At 38.5% G+C, this 26233-nt stretch overlaps 1 protein-coding gene across 1 annotated transcript in view; it reads left to right on the top strand.

Moving 5' to 3' along the window:
- LOC150088213 (protocadherin Fat 4-like) overlaps window positions 1–26233 on the top strand; it is a 415241-nt gene that overhangs the window by 344174 nt on the left and 44834 nt on the right. Inside the window, exons 53-57 of the mRNA XM_090369387.1 lie at window positions 6160–6417; window positions 13569–13717; window positions 16947–17118; window positions 19113–19253; window positions 22362–22534. Coding sequence (XP_090225513.1) covers window positions 6160–6417; window positions 13569–13717; window positions 16947–17118; window positions 19113–19253; window positions 22362–22534 — 893 coding nt within the window. The remainder of the gene's footprint in view (window positions 1–6159; window positions 6418–13568; window positions 13718–16946; window positions 17119–19112; window positions 19254–22361; window positions 22535–26233) is intronic.

Genomic DNA, 26233 nt, shown 5'->3' with positions numbered 1-26233 from the left:
TGCTAACAGTACAACCATCCTGGGCGGAAGTTATAGCTGCACCTCCTCCTACACTTGTGGCCCAGAGTTACTGCAGTAAGCCTCGCCACCCTGAAGAGGGTAAAATGGGAACCCCAAATGTACTAAAGAGAAGGCGATCATTTAAAATGGGCACCTCGGCCACCTCCAGGCTGCAGGCGATGAATCCACCAACTGTCCGTCTTCGACGAAGTTTATTCGTTTCCCGACTGGCCCCAAATACAACTCCAGATGATATCGAGTCATACATAAAGCATGAGCTGCGCTTTACTGTGTCCGTCACACTTCTTAAGAAAACACCCCTGCATACATCGTTCAAAGTTGAGTGCGATGCACAGAATTTCAGCTCCATATCAGCGACTGCTCTCTGGCCGTCTGGATCACTACTCAGGCCATACTATGAACCTAAATCCAATATCACCCCACGCCTAGCCATGGCTAATGCGCTATCCCACCAAGACTGCTCCCAAGCGTGACGGTTTGATAGACATTCCTATTCTCAGAAGCCCCAAAACCAGGAATCAGGGTCACACGATGATGAGCCCTATACATACCCCGATGACAAAACCTCTGATCAATCTCTGCAATACCACAGCTACAATGAAATCCACCCTCAGCTGATACCAACTATTGTAACCAACCGTGCTAAAAAGCCAACAAAGAAAATAAATAATGTCCTCGAATCAGCACTCGTGAAGGTCTCGTGTCACCTTACACTCAAGATTTTTTATCAAAATGTTCGTAGTATTCGGAATAAGCTCGAGACACTTGAGCTGATGCTTCTGTCCCAAATGGCTGATGTCATCTGCATGTCTGAAACCTGGCTGGAACCACAACAAGAATCAATTGTCTCCGCCCAAGCTGCTGGTTACAAATCTTTCTTCACCTCCCGCTCTCATACCTGTGGTGGGGGCGTTGCTGTTATCATAAATGCCAGTAGACTTGAGTTCGTACATGTAGTCTCCAGCAAATCCAATCTATTTGAAGCATTGGTAGTAACGGTCAAGATCAACTCTTGCTTATTAGATCTCGGTGCAATATATACACCCCCAACCCCCGATGCTCAGACAATCAATGATATTGCATCCTGGCTAATAAATACGCTTCACACATCTGCTATCCACCTCATCTGTGGAGATTTTAACTTACCACCAAATCTTCAACATCTTCATGAGTCACTTATGGCTAAGATTGCACCTAGTGGCCTCAGGATCATAAATGAAGGCCCAACTAGAGGTCTTCATCGCCTGGATCTCATATTATCGTCTGGTTCCTGTAGCGTCGACATTAAACCCGAAACTCACTTTGAATCCGATCATGAACCCATCGTAGTCCTATTGCAGCTCCCAACGCCCAACTTTAATGTCTCCCACTACGTAAAAAGGAAGATCATCATCTCTCCCACCTTCCTAAATCCGAACAGATGCCTTTATGCAACAAGATTAATTCCCTGGGAAGTTCTCGAATCAGGAGATCCGGAACTGGCTCTAGACATATTAACTAGATGGTTGCACACTGTTACTATGTTCTCAGCAGCTAAACAGGTCAGTATCTCCGCTAGAACTAATGCTTGGTGGTCTTCGGAGCTAAATTACAGTTTCAAGTGCAAACAGTCCCTCCATAAACAATGGAAACAGTCTGGTACAGCATATGACCGAACTCAGTACTCCAAAGCTAGAGCACTGTTTAACAGACTGAAATCGCAAGCCATTAAAGAATATACTGACAAGACCTTATCCAAAGGCAAAGTACCATATACCCGTAACTCTGAACCAGATTCCAATTTCAATCCAGTTGAATGGATCAACTATGTAGCCAGATTCCAAGACAACATCACACAACCATATGATTACCAACCAGACCCCATTTCTAGTCCAGATGATGAGCTGTTTTCCATTCAAATCGATCGACAGCAGCTTCGTCAAGCCATCAACTCGCTGTGTCCGTCATGCACCGCTGGCATCGATAAAGTCCCGCATTTCATAGTAAAGTGCCTCAGTCCATATATCCTTGATCCTCTGCTCTACCTGTTCAACTCCATCCTCTCTCATAGGGTGTTTCCTGCATCCTGGAGCAAATACAGTCTTGCCCCACTACCTAAAGTTCAACTACCAAGCCAGCCGAAGCACTATAGACCAATTTCCACTGCATCCACGCTCCTAAAGCTACTGGAAAAAGTCCTTCTTCCGCATATAACACGCCATCTTCTTCCACAATCATCAAAACAACTCCATTATGTTCTCCCTAATAGATCAACTGTCTCCAACCTTCTGGCAGTCCAAACGGAAATCTTAAATGCATTTGAGGCCAAATCAGAAATGGCGGTTGTTTATGCCGATATTGAAGCTGCTTTTGATAGCCTCAACATCTCAGCCCTTCTGAATCTCCTAACCAATTTCTTTCGGATCAAAGGTGACGTTTTCGCTTTTCTGCACTCGCTCCTCCGCAACAGAACAGTGTACTTCACTCATCGTAACCTCTGCTATACCCGATCCATCAATGCGGGTGTGACGCAAGGTGGCGTTTTATCGGGGTTACTTTTTACTGCCCTCCTTATTCCGTTTGTGTGTAACAGAGATGATGTCATTACCTACGCCGACGATATAAAGTTCCTAACGGAAATACCACCATCAGCCGACAGAGGAGTGATCACATCGGAAATCTGTAATAAGATCACAGCTTTCTCTAGCCATCTCAACCATTTCGGTCTCAAACTGAACCCCCAAAAATCCGTTATTATGGTTTTTTCTCTGAAGAAGTGTCCCACATCCATACAACCCTCACTGCAGGGTGCAGTTATTCCAAGTGTTACTAAACACAAAGATCTCGGTGTAACCTTCGACCCAAACCTTAGGTTCAACTGTCACATCGAATGTGTTCTACGCAAGATCAACCGAATGCGCTGGATTGCCCGTCAACATCTTCTTCATAACACAGACGCAAGAACCACAATCAGATATCTGGAAACCATTGTGTATCCTACCTTTCTGTATGCCTCTGAAATATGGGCATCCGCAGTACCTTCTCTCATGAAGCCCATCTTTGCCAGTGAATACTGGATATTGAAGTGGGCAACCCACAAACATCGACTCCCCCCCTCAGCAGAGGACCACCAGCATGGCTGACCAACTCCAAATCCCGCGGCTGCCTCAAATAATCAGCATGAGGAGAACTGTGACCACAGCCAAAATGCTGGTTGGCAGAATCAACTCCCCTGACTTCTGGGACATATGCCAGTGGCATGTTCCACTTCCTTCCTTAAGAGCCACCCCTCTTCTTCAGCTACAACGGAACAGGCTGAAGATCAGTGACAGATTCCTACCTGGACAAGTACTTCCTACAGTACAAGCCCTGCTAATGATCGGAGTTGACCTCCAGAAATTCGCTTCTGATCGCAATTACAGGCGCTCGTTGGCCGAACTTGTTCCCCTTTTGTTTGGCCCCTGATGTCGACTCATATGATATCTCCATCTGCTATCTCCTATGAGGCGCATAACGGCACGTCGCAGGCAAATCGACGAACTGTCTCACAAGAAAATGCAATACCGAACATCAATTTGGCACTGTGAAATATTCTGACTTTTGTGAATATGCTTAAATATGTGCTTTGTACATATGAACGTGCACATACCTTGGTGTACTGTCTGCCTCACAACTATGTACATACTCATATCTATTGAATGGCTAATGCTACGTTTTTAATTGTTATGTAATATTTTATACTGCACAAATTTTCATACTGTACATATTTTTATATTACCCTATATCATTGTCAAGCCCCTGGCCTCCTGGCTGTGGCGGGCACATTATTGTATCTGTATCTTTACTGTACAATAAAGATTTTCTTCTTCTATTAATTAGCCAATTTATACTTTTATTACGCAGTCAAGTTGCTTGATTGCGTAAGAAGCTCATAGTTTAATGTTTATGCTTCTACTGCTGCTATTTGTCATTTTTCATGTCCCAAGTGCATAAACCAAACTGCGTTGATTTTGCGCGTGTCTGCTAGCTAACGAGATAAAATCCCCATTGAAGCAACTATCGGGGCACGTGACGACACCTCATATACTGTACATAATAAAGTTATGGCCAAATCAGCAATAGAGAAATAAAAAAATTATAAATTAAAATCAAATAATGGGAATACCATTTACACATCCCCATAGGTTTACAGAAACTCGATACAAATGGCGTCAAATTTGTATAACCAGCAACGATTACACTTTTCGCGGCTTCATGCGCTTTATAAAACAGTTAATTTGTTGCACAATCACAACTCCTATTGTGAAAGAGTTATATAAAAGAGATCAAGCCCTATCAGAATAAATAACTTTTTTCTAAAAAAAAAGTTAGAAATAATTCTAGTATGGCAAAATGACGGTGTTATTAAATGCATTAAATTTTAAAAATCTACTTTAAATGCTCGTTAGGTACCTACAACCAAATAATCAATTTAATTGTAACATTTGTTTCTCTGAGCTAAGTCCCTATGAGCTGCATGTCGCTAAGGGCGTGTAAATGTGAACATCTGTACATCACACTGTACCCCTTACAAATGAACTAATATTTATTTAATTTATCCATGCGTTAAATGGATATTTCGTACTATATATACAATGAGTAATCACCGAATTATGACTACCTACCTAATAATGTATTTGGAAACTGATCGCACGGACAACAGCCGCTATTTGCATAGGCATTGACTAAACTAGATGTCTGAAGACGTACGTAGGGATCAGCAGCCGTGCTGCCTGAAAGGCTTTCAACAGTATCGGAATAGATGACAGTTGCGCATCTATACTCCTCACTTCTTGTTCAAAAACATCCCACAGGTGTTCAATTCAATTGCAGTCAGGCGAATTTAGAGGCCAATCAAGATGGGTGATATCTTCACTGTGTTCCTCAATCCGCTCGTGCACAGTGCGGGCATGATGAGACGAGGCATTATCGTCTTGGGAGATCCCGTTTCTGTCCTGAAAGAAGTGCAACATGGCAGAGTGGACGTGGTCTCCTAAGAGCTAGCAGTAAACTTCATCAGTGAAGCGTTGATCCATGCGCATCGGGAGCCCTAGTCCTTGTCAAGAAAACGTGCCCCGTGTTATGCAACCACCGCTGCCTGCCTGAATAGTGGACACTGTGCACGATGGGTCCATGGACTCGTGTTGTTGCGTCTACGAGTTGCACTAAGTATTTGGAATTATCCGACCAGCACACTTGTTTCCACCCCTCTAGTGTCGAACCCACGTGTTTTTGAAACCACACCATTCTTCGTCGACAATGTTCAGCGGTGAGGAGAAGGTGTCTCTTGGGTCGTCTGCTGTGAAACCCCATACGTCTGATAGTGCGGCGCATCGTCATTTGGGATATTGTTCTTGCATTTCCCATATTTTATTGCGATGTCAACTGTCGCACAGTGACCTGCCGTTAAGCCTGTACAACGCGCTGCACTCTTCGCTTGTTGTGAACATCCACTTGGCGTAATTCTTTACAGTTCTGTCGGCACGAGGTGTTTTGGCCCTTTAACCACAATGGATCGTGAGAAACCGACAAGACGTGCCGTTTCCCATATTGAAGCATCTGATGCACGAGTTTTCGCAATCATGCCCTTTGAAACTCCATGATATTTTTACTATGTCCCATAACTCCTACTTTATCGCTTTGATTTACACGACCAGATGCAAATTACTACTGCTCTGTCCGACTTTTTATATTGCGAGCTCTGCGGCATAGTCCATTACGGATGGGGTGGTCATAATTCAGTGATGACTCAGTGTAAAATGGTTAAAGTTATAAATTATGACAAATGGGCTTGGTGTACTGGGGTCCATGGTTAAAAAAAAGAATACAATGATATAAACCAGTAAAACGTTTTACTGGTTTATATCATTGTATTCTTTTTAAAGTTACAAAATTATATATAAAATATTATATATAGAAAGGTTAATACTCGTAAAGCTATTTAATTTAGATCGAGAAGATTTCGATCATGTTTTATGTACAGCTGTTGTTACGAACTCTGTATAATCACTAGACAGCTCCCCATACATCTACTAACTAATAAAAAGTTTTATATAAACGCATGTAGGAGGATTAGAACAGAATACGTTGGTTTCTTATTGATCTATTTTGCTGTTGCAGATGGAACTGTGTGGACGTTGTCGACCTTAGACTACGAGAAACAGGCGTTTTATAATATGACAGTGATAGCTTACGACCAAGGAAATCCCAGCCTCAGTTCTACTGCAAAGTTGTGGGTGACGGTTGCCGATACTAATGATGCTGTTCCGGAATTCGCCAAGTCTGTGTACACACTCGAAGTAGCGGAAAGTAGGCAACCTGGAGAGACCGTATTCACTCTGGATGCTGGCAAAGGAGACTTTAAGTATTCTCTGCTAAGTAAGTGCCTTTGGAAGTTAAGCGTTATTTGATTATATCGGAAATCAGGCTGTTAGCTCTCTCTCTCTCACTGCCCTCCCCCTTGTCATGATCATTTCCCAGTAAATATTAATTTCTTTCTTTTCTTTGCCATGGATTCTCTCCTTCTTCGCTTTTCTTAATTCAAAACTTATTCACAGTTTCACGTTTGACTAAGGTAACCATATCTGCCGACAAGACATCAGCATTTTTCATTCCCCTCAGGAATGTTGATTATATAATTTTATCTTTTTCTCTTTGCCGTTTTTCTTAGCTGATACAAAGTTTCTTCCTAAGCTTATTTACTAACTTAGGGCATCTCCCGCTACTCTTTTCTCCTTTCGTGGGAACAGCCATTTTGTCTTCATTCTTAAATTGCGTATTAGCTGCACGGTGTGGGTGAATTTTGATGGAAACGTGCTCGTGATGTTAGAGGGAGAGCTGAAGCTGTTTAGTAATGAGACAGAAGGAAATTTTTCAAGTAAAAGAAGGGAGAGTGAGAACAATTTTAAATTAAATTTCTTTGATCTTTTATTGTTCGGTGGAAAAGTGTCAGCACAAAACGGAAACACTGTCAAGAAATTAGCTTTGAAATACCTTTATTGGATTAACTCCAAAACTGTCAATCAGCAAAGCATGTTTTACCTTGTGTAGGGGAAAAATTTCTGAATGGCGATAGGCAAAAATATTCACTGTTGTATCCTTGAAAAGTAAATTTTCTTACTGAATACTTGAGATTCACTGAACATTTGACACACGCACAGTAAGATTTTTCTTTTATCTAAGAAAGTTTTATATTAGTTCGATTTTGTGAATATCAACTTAAAGTATCTCCTTTACTCGATTACTTCGACAGAACTAGCCATATTATTGAAAATATACCAGAGAGAACTAGTTTTCAAAAGTTTCTTTAGGGTTGGCTGCAAAAAATACCGCAGCTTATTGGTGAACGAAGTCAATACAGTTGTCACAAATTTTGTTCACATTGTACAACCGCTTTTTGTAAACTTCTTGTGTGAAATTTTTAACCTTCTGCGCATATCTATTTCACTTTAAATTAATTATTCAGTACGATTATATAATATGATTGGAATTTAACGTGTAATTTTATATGTTAAAATATAATAAGAATATAAATAAAAAATTATATATATTTTATCTTAATGAATATCTCTCTATAGTCTATACATTAAAAAAAGTTTTCCTCCTAATGATATTTATTCGAGCCAATGGGAGAAACGAGCGAGGAAATTACGTCACTAAAATGCAATTAATTATTGACAACTGCGAACATAACGTTAACCAACCTCGTGCACGTGATTCACTGTCTAGTAATGCAAGAAAGCGAGTGTATGAGCTTATGCAGCATCAGCCAAAAAAAAATTAACAAAACAATTCCCTCTAAATGTTTGTCCAGTTCCTCCTTAAATTTATTTAACTTATCCACTTCCACAACGACAGATGGAAGTTTGTTCCAGCAATTAACCACCCACTGGCTAAAGGCAAATTTTCGCACATGTATTCCACATCTGCCTTTCCTTAATTATGTTTGATGTTCCATTATAGCGTTTTTATATATTAATGAACATTGTATATTTGTAAATACAGTAGTTTAGTATTTTTCAAATATTTTAAATACATATTTATATAGTTTGTAAATATTTCAGTTAAGTATTTTAGTCTTGCTCTTTGGGATGCAACAATATTCCTCATGTATTATGAAACCCGAACCAAAAGGCCTTTGCCTAAGTGACCTATGTAAACGCAGGTAAATAATTACTTAGTGATTGAATACCGCGCACTACAAATGCAAAGGTAAATAATTACACAGATTATTTCCTAATTAGATATCGAACATAGTGACAGTGTTTTTTTTTTTTTTTTGTCTGGCGGCACCGGGGGTCTCCCCGAACTCCGCGTTTTTACTCTGTAGAATACAGTACTCTGCATAAGGCCAGAGTGTGTGTTAGTATATGTTTTATGCAGTATTAGTGTGAGTTGTGTTGTTCCCCTGGCCACTTAGCCTGGGGCCTGTGGAGAGCCACTAACACCCGCAGTTTCCATCACCGCCCCGGGAAGGCGGGCCAGAACACATTAGGAGAGAAGAAAGCTCTGGCGGGGTGAACTCTGGTGTAGCCTAGGCATCCAAGGGGAGCCCAAAAAAATATTAGAAAGGAGATAATGGGGAGATAGGAAGAGGGACAGAGGAAAACAGTAGTTGAGGCACTCGCCTAATTTGAAATGGGAGACAGTAAGAGGAGCCCTATGGTACAGGACGCATATATGGTACAGGCCTATGGTACAGGACGCAGGTAGCGGCCGCCGTAGCCTAGTGGTCAGGCGCGCGGGTGCATAAGTACACGTGCCTTGAGTGACCGGGGTTCAAGCCCGTGACTACTGAATACGGTGCTGTTTCTTGTATTCTGTCTATCTTGTGAACTCCTCTGACCGTTTGGTCGTCCCGGAGTATAAACAGAAAATTTTATTTATATCCTGGTCCAGAGGGTGGGAGTTGAAAGTGGTTGGTTGGTGGAGTGAGCCACCAGGCAAAAGGGGATAGAGGCCACCCAGGATGGGAAAAGTGGATTGGGGAAAGGACACTCAACCACCCTAAGTGGTAGGAATAAAAGAACATAGGGAAAGAGATTCCTATGGTGGAGCGTGCTTTTTGCCTCTGTCCCACACTGGCCTGAGGGTTACCCTAATGGCCAGTGTCACCATCCCACACCATACCAGCTTGAAAAATCTACAGCATGGTGTCAGCTTGGATAACAATGAGGTCCCTGAGGGCCTGCATAGCCATCAGTCTGTCCAGTGAAGAGGCTAAGATAGAACATGCAATTAATAATAAGTTTCATTCACACAATTTTACTTTTTATAGTTTTTTCTTACACTTTCTATTTTCTTTTATATATCAGATTAGATATCGATCAGTGCGTTTCAACGGGTATCTCTTTTACGTAGAAAAGATTTGACTTAGTCTGTCATGCTTCTACATATTACGTAGAAAAGCATACTCGGGGGCGGAGCCCTCTGGTAAACCATTAAGATAATAATAATCGTATCATAATTTTCTAACCTTATCGTCATTCTTCTCTTTTCAACTTCTGAAAATGTATCCAGGCAAATAAAATACGCATTAATATTTGCATTGGGGAAGCGTCACGCTAACATTGATTTTAAGTAGCTTGACTGCTAATTATCACCACACAAACCTTTTCTCTTGAGTAACCATTCAAGAAAGCGCTTAAAAGTTTAACTGTTAGAGACTCAGAAAAGACGAGGATTATCCTGGGGCGCCCAAGCATTTTAATTTTCAGATAAAAGAAATTAAGACACTCTAAAATTGGAATATTTTGAGCATTAAGTATATGACCTATTTTCAGAGAGAGGGAGAGGGAAAAAGATAAAGTGAGGCTGTTTTATTCTAAATTAGTTGTTTCGGAAACTGACATGCATAATTAACTTCAAGAATGAGTTATCAGTCTTCTAAACGGAAATGTGGCTTCTCTGATGACCGGACTAGCTTAGATAAGCCCAAGGCAGTTAATGAGCTATAATTAAAGCTGTTGAGTGGAAGTGCTAATGAGATATTATTCATTCATATTAAAACCCACAATCCGAGGTGCACATGCGCCTAAATGCAATACATGCAACGCTAGCTCGTGTATTATGTTGAATATTGTACGTGTCGTATTGGACAGAAAACATCAAATGAAGCTAGTTAAGCCTGATGACGAATGGTAAAAATTCCTGCGATGGATATTATTATCAAAAGCCTTCCACGTATTTCTATATGTACTGTCCTACCGAAATATATCTGACAACTTATACAATAGCACGCGTGGCCTCCTAAGCAGCGTTGACAGCGACAATTTTGTATGGCGTTTATTTCACCAGGTGTGCACACGTGTTCCTGGGGGATGTTATTCCATTCCTGCTCGTCAGTGACCTTTACACTCGTCAGATTCGCTGGTTGCTGAAGTCTATCTCGGATGCATCATATTAGATAAGCCTAGAGATTCTCGAATTTATTCATGTCCTATGACTAGCCTTGTCAGATGATGAACATCGCTGGAGTGCTCTGCATACCATTCATGCGCACTTCGCGCTTCCTGTGAGTTGTAATGTTGTTCTGTTGGAACACTTCGTCAGCCGGCCTACAATACCAACGTTATGGAATGAACTTGGTCCGCGAAGATTCTTCAGATACCGGTTCCAGGTAGGAGGGACCTTCAGAATAACGAACAGCCACGTGGTGTATCACAAAAACAGCCTCTGTAGGATCACCGGCGGCTTTCACAGAGGGCAGGATATATCCTTCGGGAGTCATAAGATAGTCAAAGAATTTCACGATAAAAATCTATTCTATTTCAATAATCAATGCGTTAAGTGCATGTGATAATTTAAAATTTTCTGTTTATCCTGCGGGATAGCCACATAAGATAAGAGGAATTTATAAGTTAAATACAACATTACAGTATTTAGTGATCATGTGGGCTCGAACTACTGTTCGTGAGCGTTGGCCTCTCGGCTACGTCGGGTATGTGAGGACATAGAGTCGTTTCAACACAAGTAAATGAAATTTAAAAAAAAAATCTTCAAAGGAATGTGACATGGCTTTGATTCGTCTAAACAAAAAAAAAAAAATTTAAATCTGAGCGAGTTTTGTTTTCAGGACACCATTCTTCGTCAAACGAAAAACATTAGAGGGAAAGCGAGCGAACTTGCAAATGATGTACTTGCTACAGGCCCCGTCTGAAATAGGTGCCGCGCTGCACTGCATATATATACAGTATATGCGTGTTAAGATACGATATGGATTAGGCGCGGTTACAAGGTTTTGCCTCAGGCGCCACAAACGCTAACGTCGACCCTATCCCGTAAATGGCGCGGGGAATTTTATGGGATTTTTTTTCACAACGCGATTGAATTAATCAGTCCCAGGCGAGGGTTTCGTTGTTTTTTTTTTTTTTTTTCTCTCGGAAACTTTGGTTTTTAATCCAGAAACCCACCGATGAATGTACCCAATTACAACTTAGTTGTTTTGGCGCTTAATACACAACGTTGTATTTGATAAAACGACATCTAAATAATGTATACGCTAGGAAATATAAGGTCCTGCACTTGGTGAACAAAAATCCAGGAGTAACTTGAAAACTGGAGGAACAGAGTTGAAAGTGAACCAGGACAAGAAATACTGAATTTCAACACTAAAATAAACAACACTGAGAATTTAAGATGACTTATGCGGGCGGTAAACGATTTCCAATATTTTACAAATCGTTTTTAATGCTACTCCTGTAATTGCTCTGTGCCTGTGGCGTGCAATTCAAACTGTTCCACGCGTTATCAGATGTAACAAAGGATTTGCACCACCTCAGATGTAGACCTAAATATATGTTCTTTTGTTTTTTTTTTTTATGGGAGGGTGTTCCTTTTGAAATAGGAGCGGGTAATAGAAGGAGTTTAATTTCAAGATCTGACTTTGAGCTTTATTTTTTATACGCATTTCTTGATATTTCTGTTGTGAGCATATTTGAACAAATTCATGTGTGATGCACACATTCTGATGTTGTATTTGCTATTGCTATTCAGAGCGAAAAGTTAACTAATGAAAAAGTTCTACAGCATATTCTAGGTTAGATATACTCTAGTCATTAATTTGAAAAGCTTTTTGAATGTAGATGGAGGTTTCTTCACGGGCATCGTATTTATAATTATTTCGGATGTCTTCGTGGCACTTTGAGTCATGGAGAGTGACTGTGTCCTGTCTGTAAATTGTGTATTTTTCTGGTTTGCGAGATGGAAACGAATGAAACGGTCGAACCAACCTCGCTTGAAAAGCCTAAATAAATTATTTTTATTAACGGAAAGAATTTATTTGAACTGGAACTATCTAATCGGGTGGCACGTGACATACGTACCGTCCCGTCACAGAGATCTGTTATTTAGGAATTATGCTGTTATTGATATCATTACTATGTTTACTTAAAGTGAATTATAACAGTCTGCAGTAAAACCACATATCTACTTCGAGGTAGCCGTTTTAATCACAGCAGTTGGTAGACTGATTTCATTGAGGAAATGATCTATCCGTAGAAATTCATTTAAAGGCAAAAGAAGGGTATTAGACACTGCATTATTGAAAATCTACTTTATCTGCAGAACAAATCCTTTAACATGTTCCTTCTATCCTCTAATTTTCTTTAGTAATGTCACTGACTTTGTGGTGAACATATTTCCTGGCTCTGTTTTTCTTTCTTGGTCCTAAGACTTTTACTGGGCTTATTGTCTTCTAGCAGTTTTGGGTCGTGCGTATCCCTACAAGAATTTTAGGTTAATTCCTACTGATTACTCGCGAGCAGGCGGTTGTACTTTTTTATTTAGCAAAGAAAGCTTTTCTAATCAGCTTCTTTTTACTCTCAAAGTTAGTGAAAAAATATGAGTCGGAAATCCCAGCGAGGGAGGATTTTTATAGTCCGCTAGAAATAAATACAACGAGAAACCTGCCAGCTCGAAATATCTTCTGTTAATGATGCCCATTCCATCCTCATGACGTAACTTTTCTATGAATACAGAATACTTGTTTATCTCAGATATTAAAACCGGTTCCATGTTAATGAACTGTCTTAATACATAAGATATAAAATGAATACGCTAATCAAGTGCTTTTCTTTGAACTTCGAATGCATTATTCTAATTAAAAAAGAACTGCTTCTCAGCAAAGATGGATATCAACGATCTCTGCTGATCAAGGTAGATATTTGTCATTTATTTATTAAACATAAATACAGAAATTTCATTCAATAACTTAAAAACTCTGAAATGCGTGTTAAACGACTATGGGATCACATATTGAAAAGACGTTATTTAGTTACATTCTAAGAAACATACTAAAGGGATAAAGGAAATATCTCATTTTAAAAGATAATTTATTATTTTTTTGGATTTTTTTTTTGAGTATGGAAAGGTAAGATTCATTGTGGCTGCCAGCAGTGGGACCGGATGTACACACACACACGTAATAATTACCATCTACTTCGTACATACTATATTCTCTATATGTTGGATATTTTTTAACATTGCGGGGCATACGCTGTCTTAATATATATCTTCTTTTATGTTATTAGATTCCGAGGAAGTTGACACTTTTGACATTGACCGATCTACTGGCGATATCCGCCTGGTAAAGGCATTGGACAGCGTGCACAAGAGTCATTATCGTCTGTTGGTGAAAGCATCTGTTGATGCAGATCCTCCGAAATCAGACACTGCAGAGGTATGTACCGTTACTGATCATGAGAAGCGAATTAATGTTTGTTGTTTTGCATTACTACTGTTACTCTCACATTGCCATGGCGGCTTCTAGCCTACTGACACGAAAATAATCTGTTCATATCAAGAACCTTGTTTTCTTTGTGACCTATTTTGAATTACATTACATCTAGTTCTCTGATTTTTCGTATTAGTGACTTAAAACTGTGCACCGTCTGAGATTATTTGAGTGCTTTGATCTTTAAATGTGATGAAATATACGCATGATGTAAAACGCACTATATATTATGTATATTTGGTTACCACATCTGTTAGAACTCATGGTTAAGTTGATAATGGTTTCATCTGTTCATAAGTGCATATGCTTCTGATATCCGTTTCGCAAGAGTTTGAGGTTTGGTTTTACCTTCATGATTTTTGATTAATCGAAAATAGGTTGACATGTACTAATAGGTTGAATTGAATAAATAGGTTGAATTGTACTAAGCGAAGATATATACTATTTTTCCCATTCTCGATACAATTTTACATTCCTGCATGGAATGGTGACCCATTTAAACCCATTGTTTAACCAGGAAACAATGGCCAAACTTTCGAGCTAGCTAAACTAGCTAAAATATAATCGAAAAGAAAATTACAAAAATTAAATTGCGGTCGCGGTTTGCACATGGATTGCGTATTACTGCTCTAACCCACCCGGTAGAAATGGCCTAAATTCGATTCCAGTCGCTGTCTGAAACTGAAGAATACTTCGGGTCCGAGTTTAAAAATGCAGAGCCTTTATGCAGGAGGACTGGGCCTTCTGTGGGGGAAGCTCCGCCTGTACAACACGATCAGGCGCTAAATTCAAACATAGGTACTCTCTCACTCCTGAAAGGGAGGATTGGATAGCCTCAGCATTAATTCTTGCCCTCGACTCGAGCTTCTTAAACTTTAGGACACGCCTTGCCTTTATGAACAATTTTTTCCTCCACGGCTAAGTTAGTCGGTCTCGAACGAAGCTCATATTCTTTTTTTTCCTTTGGAAACCCGAGTTTTTCATCCAGCATCAGGAACGCCGACTTTTGGTCGGTGTTCCTGCTGCTGGATTTAGGTATTCATTGATGATAGAGACAGCTGTCACATTCCTGCTGGATGAACATTATTCTTTAGACTTGTAACATGATTTTTTGAAGTATATTTCATTTACTCCATTTAGATTCGTGAATAGTCTAACGACTACAAATATGAGAGTAAGGTTTTCTGCGAAGTAATCTCATAAATTAGAATTATCAGTGATATTTCGTTTATTTTTATAACTTTACTACCTTTCATAGTAATCTACGCACAGCAGTTAAAAACAACGATTGGAGAGAAATTTAAATTAAAATTGTTTCTGTTTAACATTTTAGTCCATTTCTAGTAGAAAGTATACGTGTTTGGGAAGGCAGTTTGTAGATATTAAGGAAAGAACACATTAAATCTCCAGAATGGAGTCAGAAATTTAAATTCTATCCCCTCTCTTCCCCCACTTTTTTTTTTTTTTTTTGTTTTTATTTCGAAGAAATTCCACATACCTCTTCTTTATCATTCTAGATGGAAGAAGATTAATTCCAGTGATTTATTGCTAACTGAACAGAACAGCTGTTTTCACCAGGGTTACAAGTTTTTGTCTAGTGCGAGATAAAATTAAGATAGAAGACGACTGCGCACATGTTTTTTTTAGTGAAGGCACCGCATATGGTAGTTTTGTCATTAGCTGGATTGAACAGTGCGGATGTGAGCAGGAGTTACTTTTGAGAGACAGGCTTGAGTAATTTATATTTGAGAGCCGAATCTAGGTCGCCAACTGACGCTTGGGTTAGTTTGATAACTTGTAAGAAATGCCCACAGCGTTTTTAAATCAAGCAAAATCTTAAATTCTTCGATGTTATAGTGGTCTCTTCAGTTGAGCTTGGAGCGAACTTTAGATCAAAGAAGTTGCTGCCCTTTTGACTAGCAAAGTGGTTATAATCATTCTTCCACATTGTAAAAGGCCTGGAGCTCATATCCCATCCCGATAAAAAACAATTATTCTATTTCTTGACATGTTAAAGTATTATAACTTTTGTGAACTCAACGTAGTGTGTTAATTCTTAAGTTAACACTTCCTAAGTAATGTCGTTAAGAACTTATATCAAATCTAATAACAAATTTTTTTGAAATTTGTCCAGATCCTCTGTATTTTTAGCTTTTCGCTAGAAATAAGAAAAATGAAATAACTTTTAATATGGAATTGTTTCAAAAATTGGTAATTTTCAATATTTGATTTCATTTTTCATCGATTAACGAATTATATAATGACCAAAACTCTTTAATTCATTAATTAGTAACCTTCAAAAATTAATACTAATTTTTGTGATGGTTGTGATATAGTTAGGGAAGGACTTTACGTGGTTGTTTTCTATTAAGAATATTACTATATTTAATACCACTCTTATACGGCGTGAAATTAATAATATAGTTTATTAACCTATTCGCCTAAACTACTATACATTAAGGTGACATTTCAGGCACCTTACCGATACCCATCATCAGACCATACTGTTTGGGGGAACAAAAGATAGAAAGGGTTACAAATTTGACTATTATAACCTTTATTTCTTTTTCCCCAAACAGTATGGTCTGATGATTGGGTATCGATAAGATACCTGAAACGTCACTTTTATTTTTTGGAGTTCAGACGAATAGCTTAATAAACTACGTTATTAATTTCACGTGGTATAAGAGTGATATTAAATAGAGTAATGATCTTAATGGTTGTGATAGTTTTCCTACCTAAAATTGATATATTTTTCTAAACCTAGTAATGACATTGATAAAATGCATGATATTTTATAACAGAAAGAAACTCAGTGCACCTTGGAGAATGCGGTGATATTCATGCATTCTTTTAAAGCCCTCTAACCTTTGTGTCCCGAAGTACAAATAGAAAATTATTTATTGTCGCGTATTGAAGAAATATAGAATTTTAGAAAAGTAAAAAAAAAAACGAAAATTGACCAAAATTAGCATCATTCACTTCTAGAAATGCTCTTTAGCGCACTTTCAAGTTAAAGATCCAAAGATTACATTCGAAAACTATGGTCATCCCTTCTATGTCCCCAATATGACTCGCTTTTTTTGTTTGTGTTTCGTATACTTGGATTAATACATTAATTAACTTATATTGCCTTTATGTAATAGACTTTCATGTCAGTTCTGTGGTTTTACAGGTTAACATTATAGTAGGAACTGGACAGGGAGTTCGACTTTTTCCAAAGCGACTGTATGAGGTTACTGTGTTTGAAAATCGCCTAGCGCCACTGGTCATCCTTGATTTGAATGCCACAGACGAGATTTCTCACAAACCTGTACGTTATAGTATCGTCGGGTATACTTATAACGGTAAGTCACTTGAAAATCTTATATAGTGTTTGGCAAAATGAAATACTTAAAAATTAATTCCATGGTTTAATAAAAAAAATTAAATAACGACAATCACAGGGAGGAACAATATAGGGTCAGTAGTATCTTAACGAATTTAGTATGAAGCATCTTAGCGTAGTGCATGTGGCTGCTTGCCACGTTGTATTCTTTATACCATTTGTATTTTTTAAACATGTTTTCGATAAAACGCAATATGAATCATCTTTAAACTTCTAGCTCACTTTCGCATGTTCTATATATCGAAATTATTTTCAGACATGTAGCCACAACGCAGCACGTCCACAGTATCTAATTAAAGCTAATTTGTTAAAACTAAATGCAGAAAATAGGAAATCAGAAAAACATTTAAAGAATTCGCATGCAATAGTATTTTGGCATTCACGGTGATTATAACTGAAGTGTGCCAGTTCAGCCATTTGTAGGCCAAAAACTATGAATCGTCTGCAGATGAAATTGGAAATACAAAATTATAGATTATGCGGGAACGAAAGGCACATAAAGTGGCACAAGGGCGCCCCATGCATTCAGCGCGCAAAGTGAAGATCATGATATGAATAGTGATGCACGTGTCTCAGATGCCATAGAAGATGACATAGAAGCTTGCTATTATGGCAAGCAAAACTTGGTACTCTCAACTTTTCAAATGAAAGTTATACTTTTTGGTAAAGACCTTTAATCAGAATAACAATAACGTTGCAGATATTTCGTGTGGATCTTTTCTAATGGCCATGTATAACGCTTAAGAATGGGGGTCGAAAATAATGAGAAAATTGAAAAAAACAGGTGTTTTATCTGCACTTCTGCAGAAAACGCTGTCCAATTGTAACAGATTTTGTTTGCGGAATTTCTATTTGTGTGACCTATGGTGTAGCCACGAAATGGATACCTGTCTAATAGTGCAGGGTGGTGTTTCAACAATTAAATATTCTGTTAGATGTTCCTTGACTTTTTACATGGTTCTGTTTTGTATTGTTTTGGAACGACGTACAAAAAGAAGATTGGATCACGGTACCGTTCACCAGTACGTCACTATGATCTTCTCCGACACCACACACGACTTCTTTTCTTCAAAAGAGGGAATGTAACAGATTGCTTCCGATTTTTGTATGGCTGCCAAGGGATGCCTGTTGAAGATTAATTAAAAACAAATTAAATACGTTAACTATTATGTGTATGCTGTAGTAACCCAGTCTAGTAGAAATTCAAACCCGGCGGATGATAATACCATTAACACAGAAACATTAATAATGTAATTCAAATGGCATACCGTTTTCTCTAACAGATTATGCCTCCCTCCCAACCACGTTATCACATAGTTAAGGGACTTATTACTTGAAAGAAACGTATAGCAGCTGTCGGAACATATACACACTAAACCAACTAGGGCAATGCATTCTCTCTCTCTCCTTACGAAAACCGTTTGCACAAAAATCAAAAATAAATAATTAAAATCTACAATTTTATTAAAAGCCACGCAAAAATTTAAATGCTAATGATACGTATCAAAGGGCGTTGTATATTGTTGCTTGTAATGGACTGATTCCATGCACCTACACGAATATTTGGTGCTTGAAATCTGTATTTCAACTGTTTTGGAAATATTCACATTTAAAATTGTACAAATTAAATAAGCGAGGAGAACAGTGGCGAAATTACTATGCCTCCAGTTCCACTACTTGGGATGGCCGAAAACTCAGAGGGCCCGACGGTTGTTAATTTATCATTGTTTTAGATTACGTGGGAGCCATTCTGAATTCTCACGGGTGGGCAGTTTATTTCTACGTTATTCTAGGTGTATGGGAAACGGGACTCAACTATATGTTCAAATGTACCACCTCTGCGTGTTAACAAATTACATATAAACTGTGTACCATCATGTTTAAACGGATGAACTGCTTCTGATTGACCACGAAGTCACAGCTTTTTATCTAAAACTTAAATTTTCTTTCCAGGACTGTTCGTTGTGGAACCGGAAAGCGGTCGCTTGTCCGTGACCGCTAGCTTAGATAGAGAACAAAGAGAGAGCTACACTCTTAAAGTCAGAGCAGAAAATCTGGGTCGAAGACGTCAAGGCAGAGATGTAAGCCGTTTAGGTAAGATTGTTTTAATTCGGCAGCAAATAAGCTTCTTTGCCCTCTATATTTAGTTCTTATGCGTGATGTTGCTATTATCGATTGGACTACTGAAGGGATGTAGTGCTCCTTCGGTTATATTATCCTGTTTTGATGTCGGTTTGAGTTGGTAAAGCGTTAGCAACCACCTAGATGTCATGGCTTTGCCTTTACTTTATTTAATTTGCTTCAGCTTTTTTTTTTAAAATTCTATAGTGTATTGCTTAATTTATCAAGTTTTAAGTTAAGTATATTTATTATTGAGTTGGTTGCTCTGAGAAATAAATGAAGATTTTAGTTACCACGCGCTCTACCTACTTCATTTTATTGGCTTTTGGTATTTAATAAGTTTTCGCTGAAACCGCGTTTATCGCCGGTTATTACACAATTTTATCCAAAAACCATTATGGCTGATTAAAGCATTATGTTATTCCCTTTTCGTGTTGTAATTATAGAAGATGCAGTCTATCTTCTAGTTTTACCTAAAAGAGTCTAATTTAAAATCATTAGACTCTTTAAATTAAAAAAAACCCACATTTATTTTAATTAAGAAGCTTATACTCTTGTTCGAAAAGCCAATGAGACGGTGTTTCATATGAATGAGCTTGATCGTTTTCACAGTATGTGGTTATATCCGTTTGATGTGGGTGATACGGAGCCGGCATCGGTCCTGTAGTTCAGCATGCTCGGTTAAAGTAAGAGCCTTCACGCTGCCACGAAAAATGCAAGGCCCATTTTGACCCCGTCGCCGAAAATCTGGCAGCCTTAATTCAATATGTACGCAATCACAACGAATATGTAAACCGTTCTAGCATCGGCTACATCGAAAATAAGCGAGAATTTATTTATATACTCATAAGCTCAAACATTATGCCCACTCCATTTTATCATTTAATACTTTCTGTACAGAGAGTATTAAAATTTAATGATATACGAAAAGCTGTTTCGAGTAGATTTGTTGCTATCGATCTCCCTGGAATGCCTGGGTGCAAACTTTCGGATGAGGCGGTGTTGATAGATCTTCTGTAGGTACAACTGTCAGCAATTGCCCCGTAATATTTAGTCAATTTTGGGTTTCTAATCTTTGATACTGGGGTTATAGTGTAATTTCTCCAAGCTTGTGCAGATTTAATTATTTGCTGATAGACGTGTAGTTATACCTCTGTTATATATGGGATACTCATCTTAACTATAAACATTGGGAATTTATACGGCCAACATGCCTTGTACAGATTGTTGATTGCCTTCATTAGGGACCCTTTGGTGATTGGAATTTCATTCGAGATGGGGCTGTCGCATTGAGTCTTCCAAGATCGTAAATCATTCGGGTGCTCTAACGGTCCGTTTATGTTTTTAGCTGTCTGCATATGATTAGGTCTGGGGAAGAGGCCTACTAAACGTTACCAAAAGTGCTATTAGCTCATTTCCTGAAAAATGTGTTCACTCATGTGTTCCATGCTATATCTGTTGACAGTTTTGTTATTGTAAACGATACTGTAGTGTGCTTGTCTTTTTGAATTAATTAAAATAGCTCTTACCTTCTTGTAATCTGTCTTCTTGGCCTCCTTCTTATAATGATTTGCCAGGTGATACGTTCTTCGCTATTTTCTGTGCAGTTTTTACTTCCTGAGGAAACTTTAAATTTTGAGTTGAACTGCTCTATTGCTCTCCCTCCTATTTTGATCTTTTATTGCTCCTTTTAATGCTCCTCGGTTCTTGCACGATCCTTGTTAAAGCCTCCTCTACTAGATGTTCTTGTATCATTCCAGTTGTAAGCAGTTACACGCTTGCGGATGATTTCTGGCTCAATATATTTCACCGAAAGAAAGTTATCCAGGTTAAATGCTCATCCTACATGCGTTTAGTGATTTTCAGTGCCTGCTATTAATGTGCCCGCTTCAACTTGATCGGTTTGTGGTCCGATTTAAATTTTATGAGACTTTAAGTTAACTTAATTTCATAAATATGATACAGCGGGTCAAATTGTTGTATTGATGTCGGAAGTGCTTTAAGTTCAGCTTGTATAGTGTAGCATACAGCAATGGCTTTTCCTCCCCGCATTTCGGGAGAGACATATTAAAACCACCTGCTATTAATGCGTTCACTGATGGATTTAAATTTGCGGCAAACCGTTCATAGAAGTCAATTCATTTTTCTTTTGTGTGGATTTTCATATCGCCTTTTATAAAGGGAGGGCGTATCGCTACAAAGTTATCCGATTTAGCAATTCATATTAATGGCAAATGATAATTCCACCCCCCCCGTCTATCAGTTCATCCGGTTCTCATACACCTGTAGTTTTCCGCCGTTGTTAGCCAATCCAGCAGTTTACTTTTTTCCATAACCAGGTTACGAAACAGTAAACAGCAAGATTGACTAAGAACAACAGCAAATATGCTGACAAGTAGATTGTAAGGCTATTCTGTTGAGAGCGCTGTATACTTAAAGTAAAACGTCTGGTTTAAAGTAAGTTTACATTGCGAAAACATCCCAAAACACACTTGTAATTTCCGATGGTATGGAAATTGCTGAAGTAGCTTTTATTATTTTTTTTCCATTGTCGTTTTGTAAGGGAATTTGGGAATTTATCTCTTAACATGCATATTTCATAACGGTAACTCATTTGGTAAGACAAATAAAGATTATTTATTTATTTATTATAAAATAAATACTGTAATAATAATATAGTCGCATTATTTTGCACAAATCTAGAAATTTACTCTGAACTTAAGGCTCCGAGTAAACAAATTTCTGTTATGCCTAAGGTTAAGATTTATGAATAGAAAGAGTATTTCGGCACTGATAGGAAAGCATGGTTTCGGTCTCGTGGAATAAAATCATTACTATTCTTTATTACAAAGTTAAAGCCGTACATTAAAAAAACAAAACACTAATTAACGCAAATTATGGATTGTAAATTATAAGTTCATACATGGGGAGCCAATCTGAGCGATCCTCACGAGTATAGTTTACTCCAACTTATGTAAAATCGCGAAATATGCACTTATATTTCGCCCTTTTACAAATTTTACAAAAAAAAAAAATGATAATAATAAATCTAACTTTTTGTGAATTTTTCTATTCTCACAGGGAGACAAAAGCTACCAGAAGCGTCTTACCATCTGGCGTATGACGAGGCGTTACTTGTAGTGGAAGTAGGGGACGAAAACGATAATCCTCCAGTGTTCGATATTCAGGGAAGACCTGTGGTAGCAGCTGTTCCTCTTGAGGCATCGTTTGGCTATCAAGTACTCAAAATTACGGTAATCAATTTTTTTTTCAACTCATCTTTCCCTCTCTGTATCTGCGTATTTATATACCTGCATTATAATGGATTTCATCCTTATGAAGAAGGTACTCTAAACTTCTTTGAAGTTGATTATAAAAATGTGGTTAGCCGGTTCTTTTTTTTTTTCTTTTTGTTCGTTTGTGTAATGCTGGACATTTGTTATTGCATTCGTGGCTCTTAAGAGCATGATGGACTGAAAGAAACTGGAGTCACTTATTCTTCTATCCATAAATGCAGTTTTGCCAGATGCGCGTAATAGTTTCACAGAACTATCTTGGTGTGCCTCATTATTGCGTTATACTCATTCTGTAGATTAAATCCATACCTCATTTAACTGCAAAATAAACCGTGATGTGCAAATTAGGAATGGCGATGAAAGAAGAGTACCAATGAACGGCACTTGGCATACTGTGCCAAAATATGAAGACCTCATCTAGAAAAAGAGACCTGGAAGAAGTGAGTGGTTATCATGGAAAATGCTCTTCGTGGACTAATGTTATTAGTGGAGACCCCAGGGTTCGGTAATGGTCCCGTTGTTGTTTTCAATATTTATTAAATGATGTTGAGGAGGGAATATCAGGCTTAATGTCTAAGTTGATGATACAAAAGTTAGCAGGGTGGTTAGTAATCAGGATGAGCTACTGTAATAAGATATAGGAAAATTAAGACGATGGGTTGAGAAATGGCAATTGAAGTTTAATCTTTTCAAATGCAATGTGCTGCGTAGGAGTAACAGCAGTCCCAGGGTAACTTATCAACTGTTGGTACTACACTCAGAGTAGTGGAGAATGAAAAAGACTTGGTGATAATTGTGTAGTTAAATATGAAATTCTCTGAGGAGTGCAGGTATGCTGCTAGGACAGCTCATGGGGTTTTGTCAATGATATACAGAAACTTTTCTAGCAGCGAGAAGGAGGTGATTATCCCTTTGTACAAGGCCATGATTAGGCCGCATCTTGAGTACTTGTATATACACTGAGTGATCACCGAATTATGACCACCTACCTAATGCTTCGTAGGTTCTCCTTTTGCTCTCAGTACAGCAGCCATCCGACGTGGCATTGATACAAGATGTCGCTTCCGACATCTTGTATCAACGGGAGGTATGGCCAACCAAGCTGTGTGTAATGCCGTCAGCAATGCACATATGGAGGTGATTAGTGTATCCAGACGCTTGATATGCCTTTCCATATTGTCCCACAAGTACTCTATGGGATTCATATCGGGGGAAGTCGGAGGCCAATCGATATGTTGGAAGTCGGAACTGTGTTCCTCAAACCATTCTGCACATCAAGCCGACCGGGCTAGCCGAGTGGGTAAAGTACCTGCCCGGCAACCCAAAGGTCGCGGGTTCGATTCGCGCTTCGGGCTTGGATCAAAGTACTGCAAAAACCTTGGGAGGTGCAATATGGCCACAGAAGCCGATGCGCCAACAACTACCAAATCAAAAAAAAAAAAAAAAAAGCACATCAAGTTCCTGATGGCTCGGCGCATTGTCATCTTGGAAGACACCATTGCCATTCTGGAAAAAATGTAACGTAGCGGGGTCATATATCGGGATATCATTAATTAAATTTAATTAATGATATCATACTTAAATGTAAATACTTTCTTTTTGCATTTATGCCGAATGGTAGTGCATCAAATTAAGAATTACTATTAATTATTAAACTATTAGTTTTAAATTAATTAATAAAGAATTAATATTGATCCTTTTGCTTTTGTTTTATTCTAATTGAGATTCCAAAATAATTGGTCACTCCCTTCTGATGAGGATATTCCAGCCATTTTTGAGAAATTCTGGTATAAATAATATTAATGGGCTCGTATTTCTCAGTTCACATATGTAGAAAATGCAGACTCCTGTAGAAATTATTATACACATAATGATCGCGCTGTTCTGACTTATGACATTTTCATATTTTAAGATACCTGATATTTCTTTATGTGGTCGTATTCTGTATGTATCATACCATACTTAAGAAAATTTTATTAATTAGTTAGGCTTCTATAATCTTAAATACATATTACAATAAATTCAGATCATTTTGGTTTTTGATTCCGTTGGGTCATGTAGCTTAACTGAAAATTATGGCCGTTGAATTTCAGTACAAAGCGCTCCGGAAACATCTTTGCTGACGTGTCCTGTTTAATATACGTGTAAATCTTGATAATTACCCATGTTTTAAGTCCGCTGAATAATCTGCCGTTCAGTAATAGTTGTGCAACTAGTAATTAATCTCCAGGAGTTTAATCAAGTGCGCATTAATTACAGAGTCGACAATACGTGCACGTTTTAATTTGCTTTCTCTGTCATTGATGTACTATCTCGAAGTGATAAATAATATCACTGCTCTAAAAATAAACCGAGAGTTATTTTGTGAGTTATTTTCCACAGCATGAACCAAACTAAAATGGTTATTGATTTACCGTGGCTACTCACCAGAAAAAGCAATATGCCTAACGAACTACCATATAAAGTACACTTCAACAGAACAGTGATGTTTGTTCTGTGCGTATTTGGTGCTATTTTCGATCTTTTGTTTATTTATACCGACAAGTTGCATTAACAGATTCATGTTCTATGTTTAATCCATAATAAGAGTAGCTGACACCTTTGGACGAAAGAATTTTAATCATTCTTAGGCGGTACAGAAAGATCCGGATAATAAAAATAACGAAGTTTCCTAGTCACTCAAGCCATATTTGTAAATGGTGTTGCAACAAGACTGCTTTGAAGTGTCGTACCAACACTTGAAATTTCTTCAGTGTCAGACCCAACAAGATAATAATAATCCTTCGTGATCATAGATTGCACCAACACCAAGCTGGAGAAGATTATGAGATCGACGAGGATAATGATGACCAAGAGGCACCAACACCACCCGAAGTCAGCCATCGAGAGACTGACCATAGCCGGTAAAGAAGGAGGGCAGGGATTGACTGACATCATTGAACAAGAGAAGAAGGCGATTAATAATATGCTGGATTACTTTCAAGAAAACACAGCACCACTCTACTAAGTCACAAGGAAGGTAGACAAACGGACAAACGATAGACTCAATCTCAACAAGGGGACCACACTCACACAGACAGAAGGAACGAAGACAGAAAGATGGGAGAAGAAGACTCCATGGCAGACACTACAATGACCTCCATCAAGACTACATAGATAAGATGACTTGGCTCTCAAACGGAAGGCTCCTCCCCGAGACCGAAGGATTCATGCTGACCATACATGACCAGGTGATCAACACCAGGAACTACTGGAAATACATCGCCAAAGATCCCGGACTAATAGATGACACATGTCGACGATGCCACCTGGCTCCTGAAACAATCCAGTAGACCATCGCAGGATGCAGTGTGATCACCTAGACGAAGTATACACACAGACACTACCAGGTGGCCACGATAATACATCAGAAGGTAGCGCAAAAATACCAGCTTATCAAAGAACACGTACCGTATTACAAGTACAAGCCTGAGGTCGTACTAGAGATCTCTACTCACAGACTATACTGGAACCGTGCCATCATAACGGACACGACGATCAGACATAACCGTCATTGATATGTGACATATGGAACAAGTAATGACCATTGCAATCATCGTGGCAACCACCGGCATAGTGCCAAAGAGCCTGCATAAGAACCTAGCAACAATAGACCTC

The sequence above is a fragment of the Mastigoproctus giganteus genome, chromosome 3 (assembly GCF_048544385.1).
Source record: "Mastigoproctus giganteus isolate SK-2022 chromosome 3, ASM4854438v1, whole genome shotgun sequence".
In the NCBI taxonomy this organism is placed as follows: domain Eukaryota; kingdom Metazoa; phylum Arthropoda; class Arachnida; order Uropygi; family Thelyphonidae; genus Mastigoproctus; species Mastigoproctus giganteus.
Note: the sequence above shows the minus strand (reverse complement) of the source record. Positions and strands in the feature narration are given on the sequence as shown.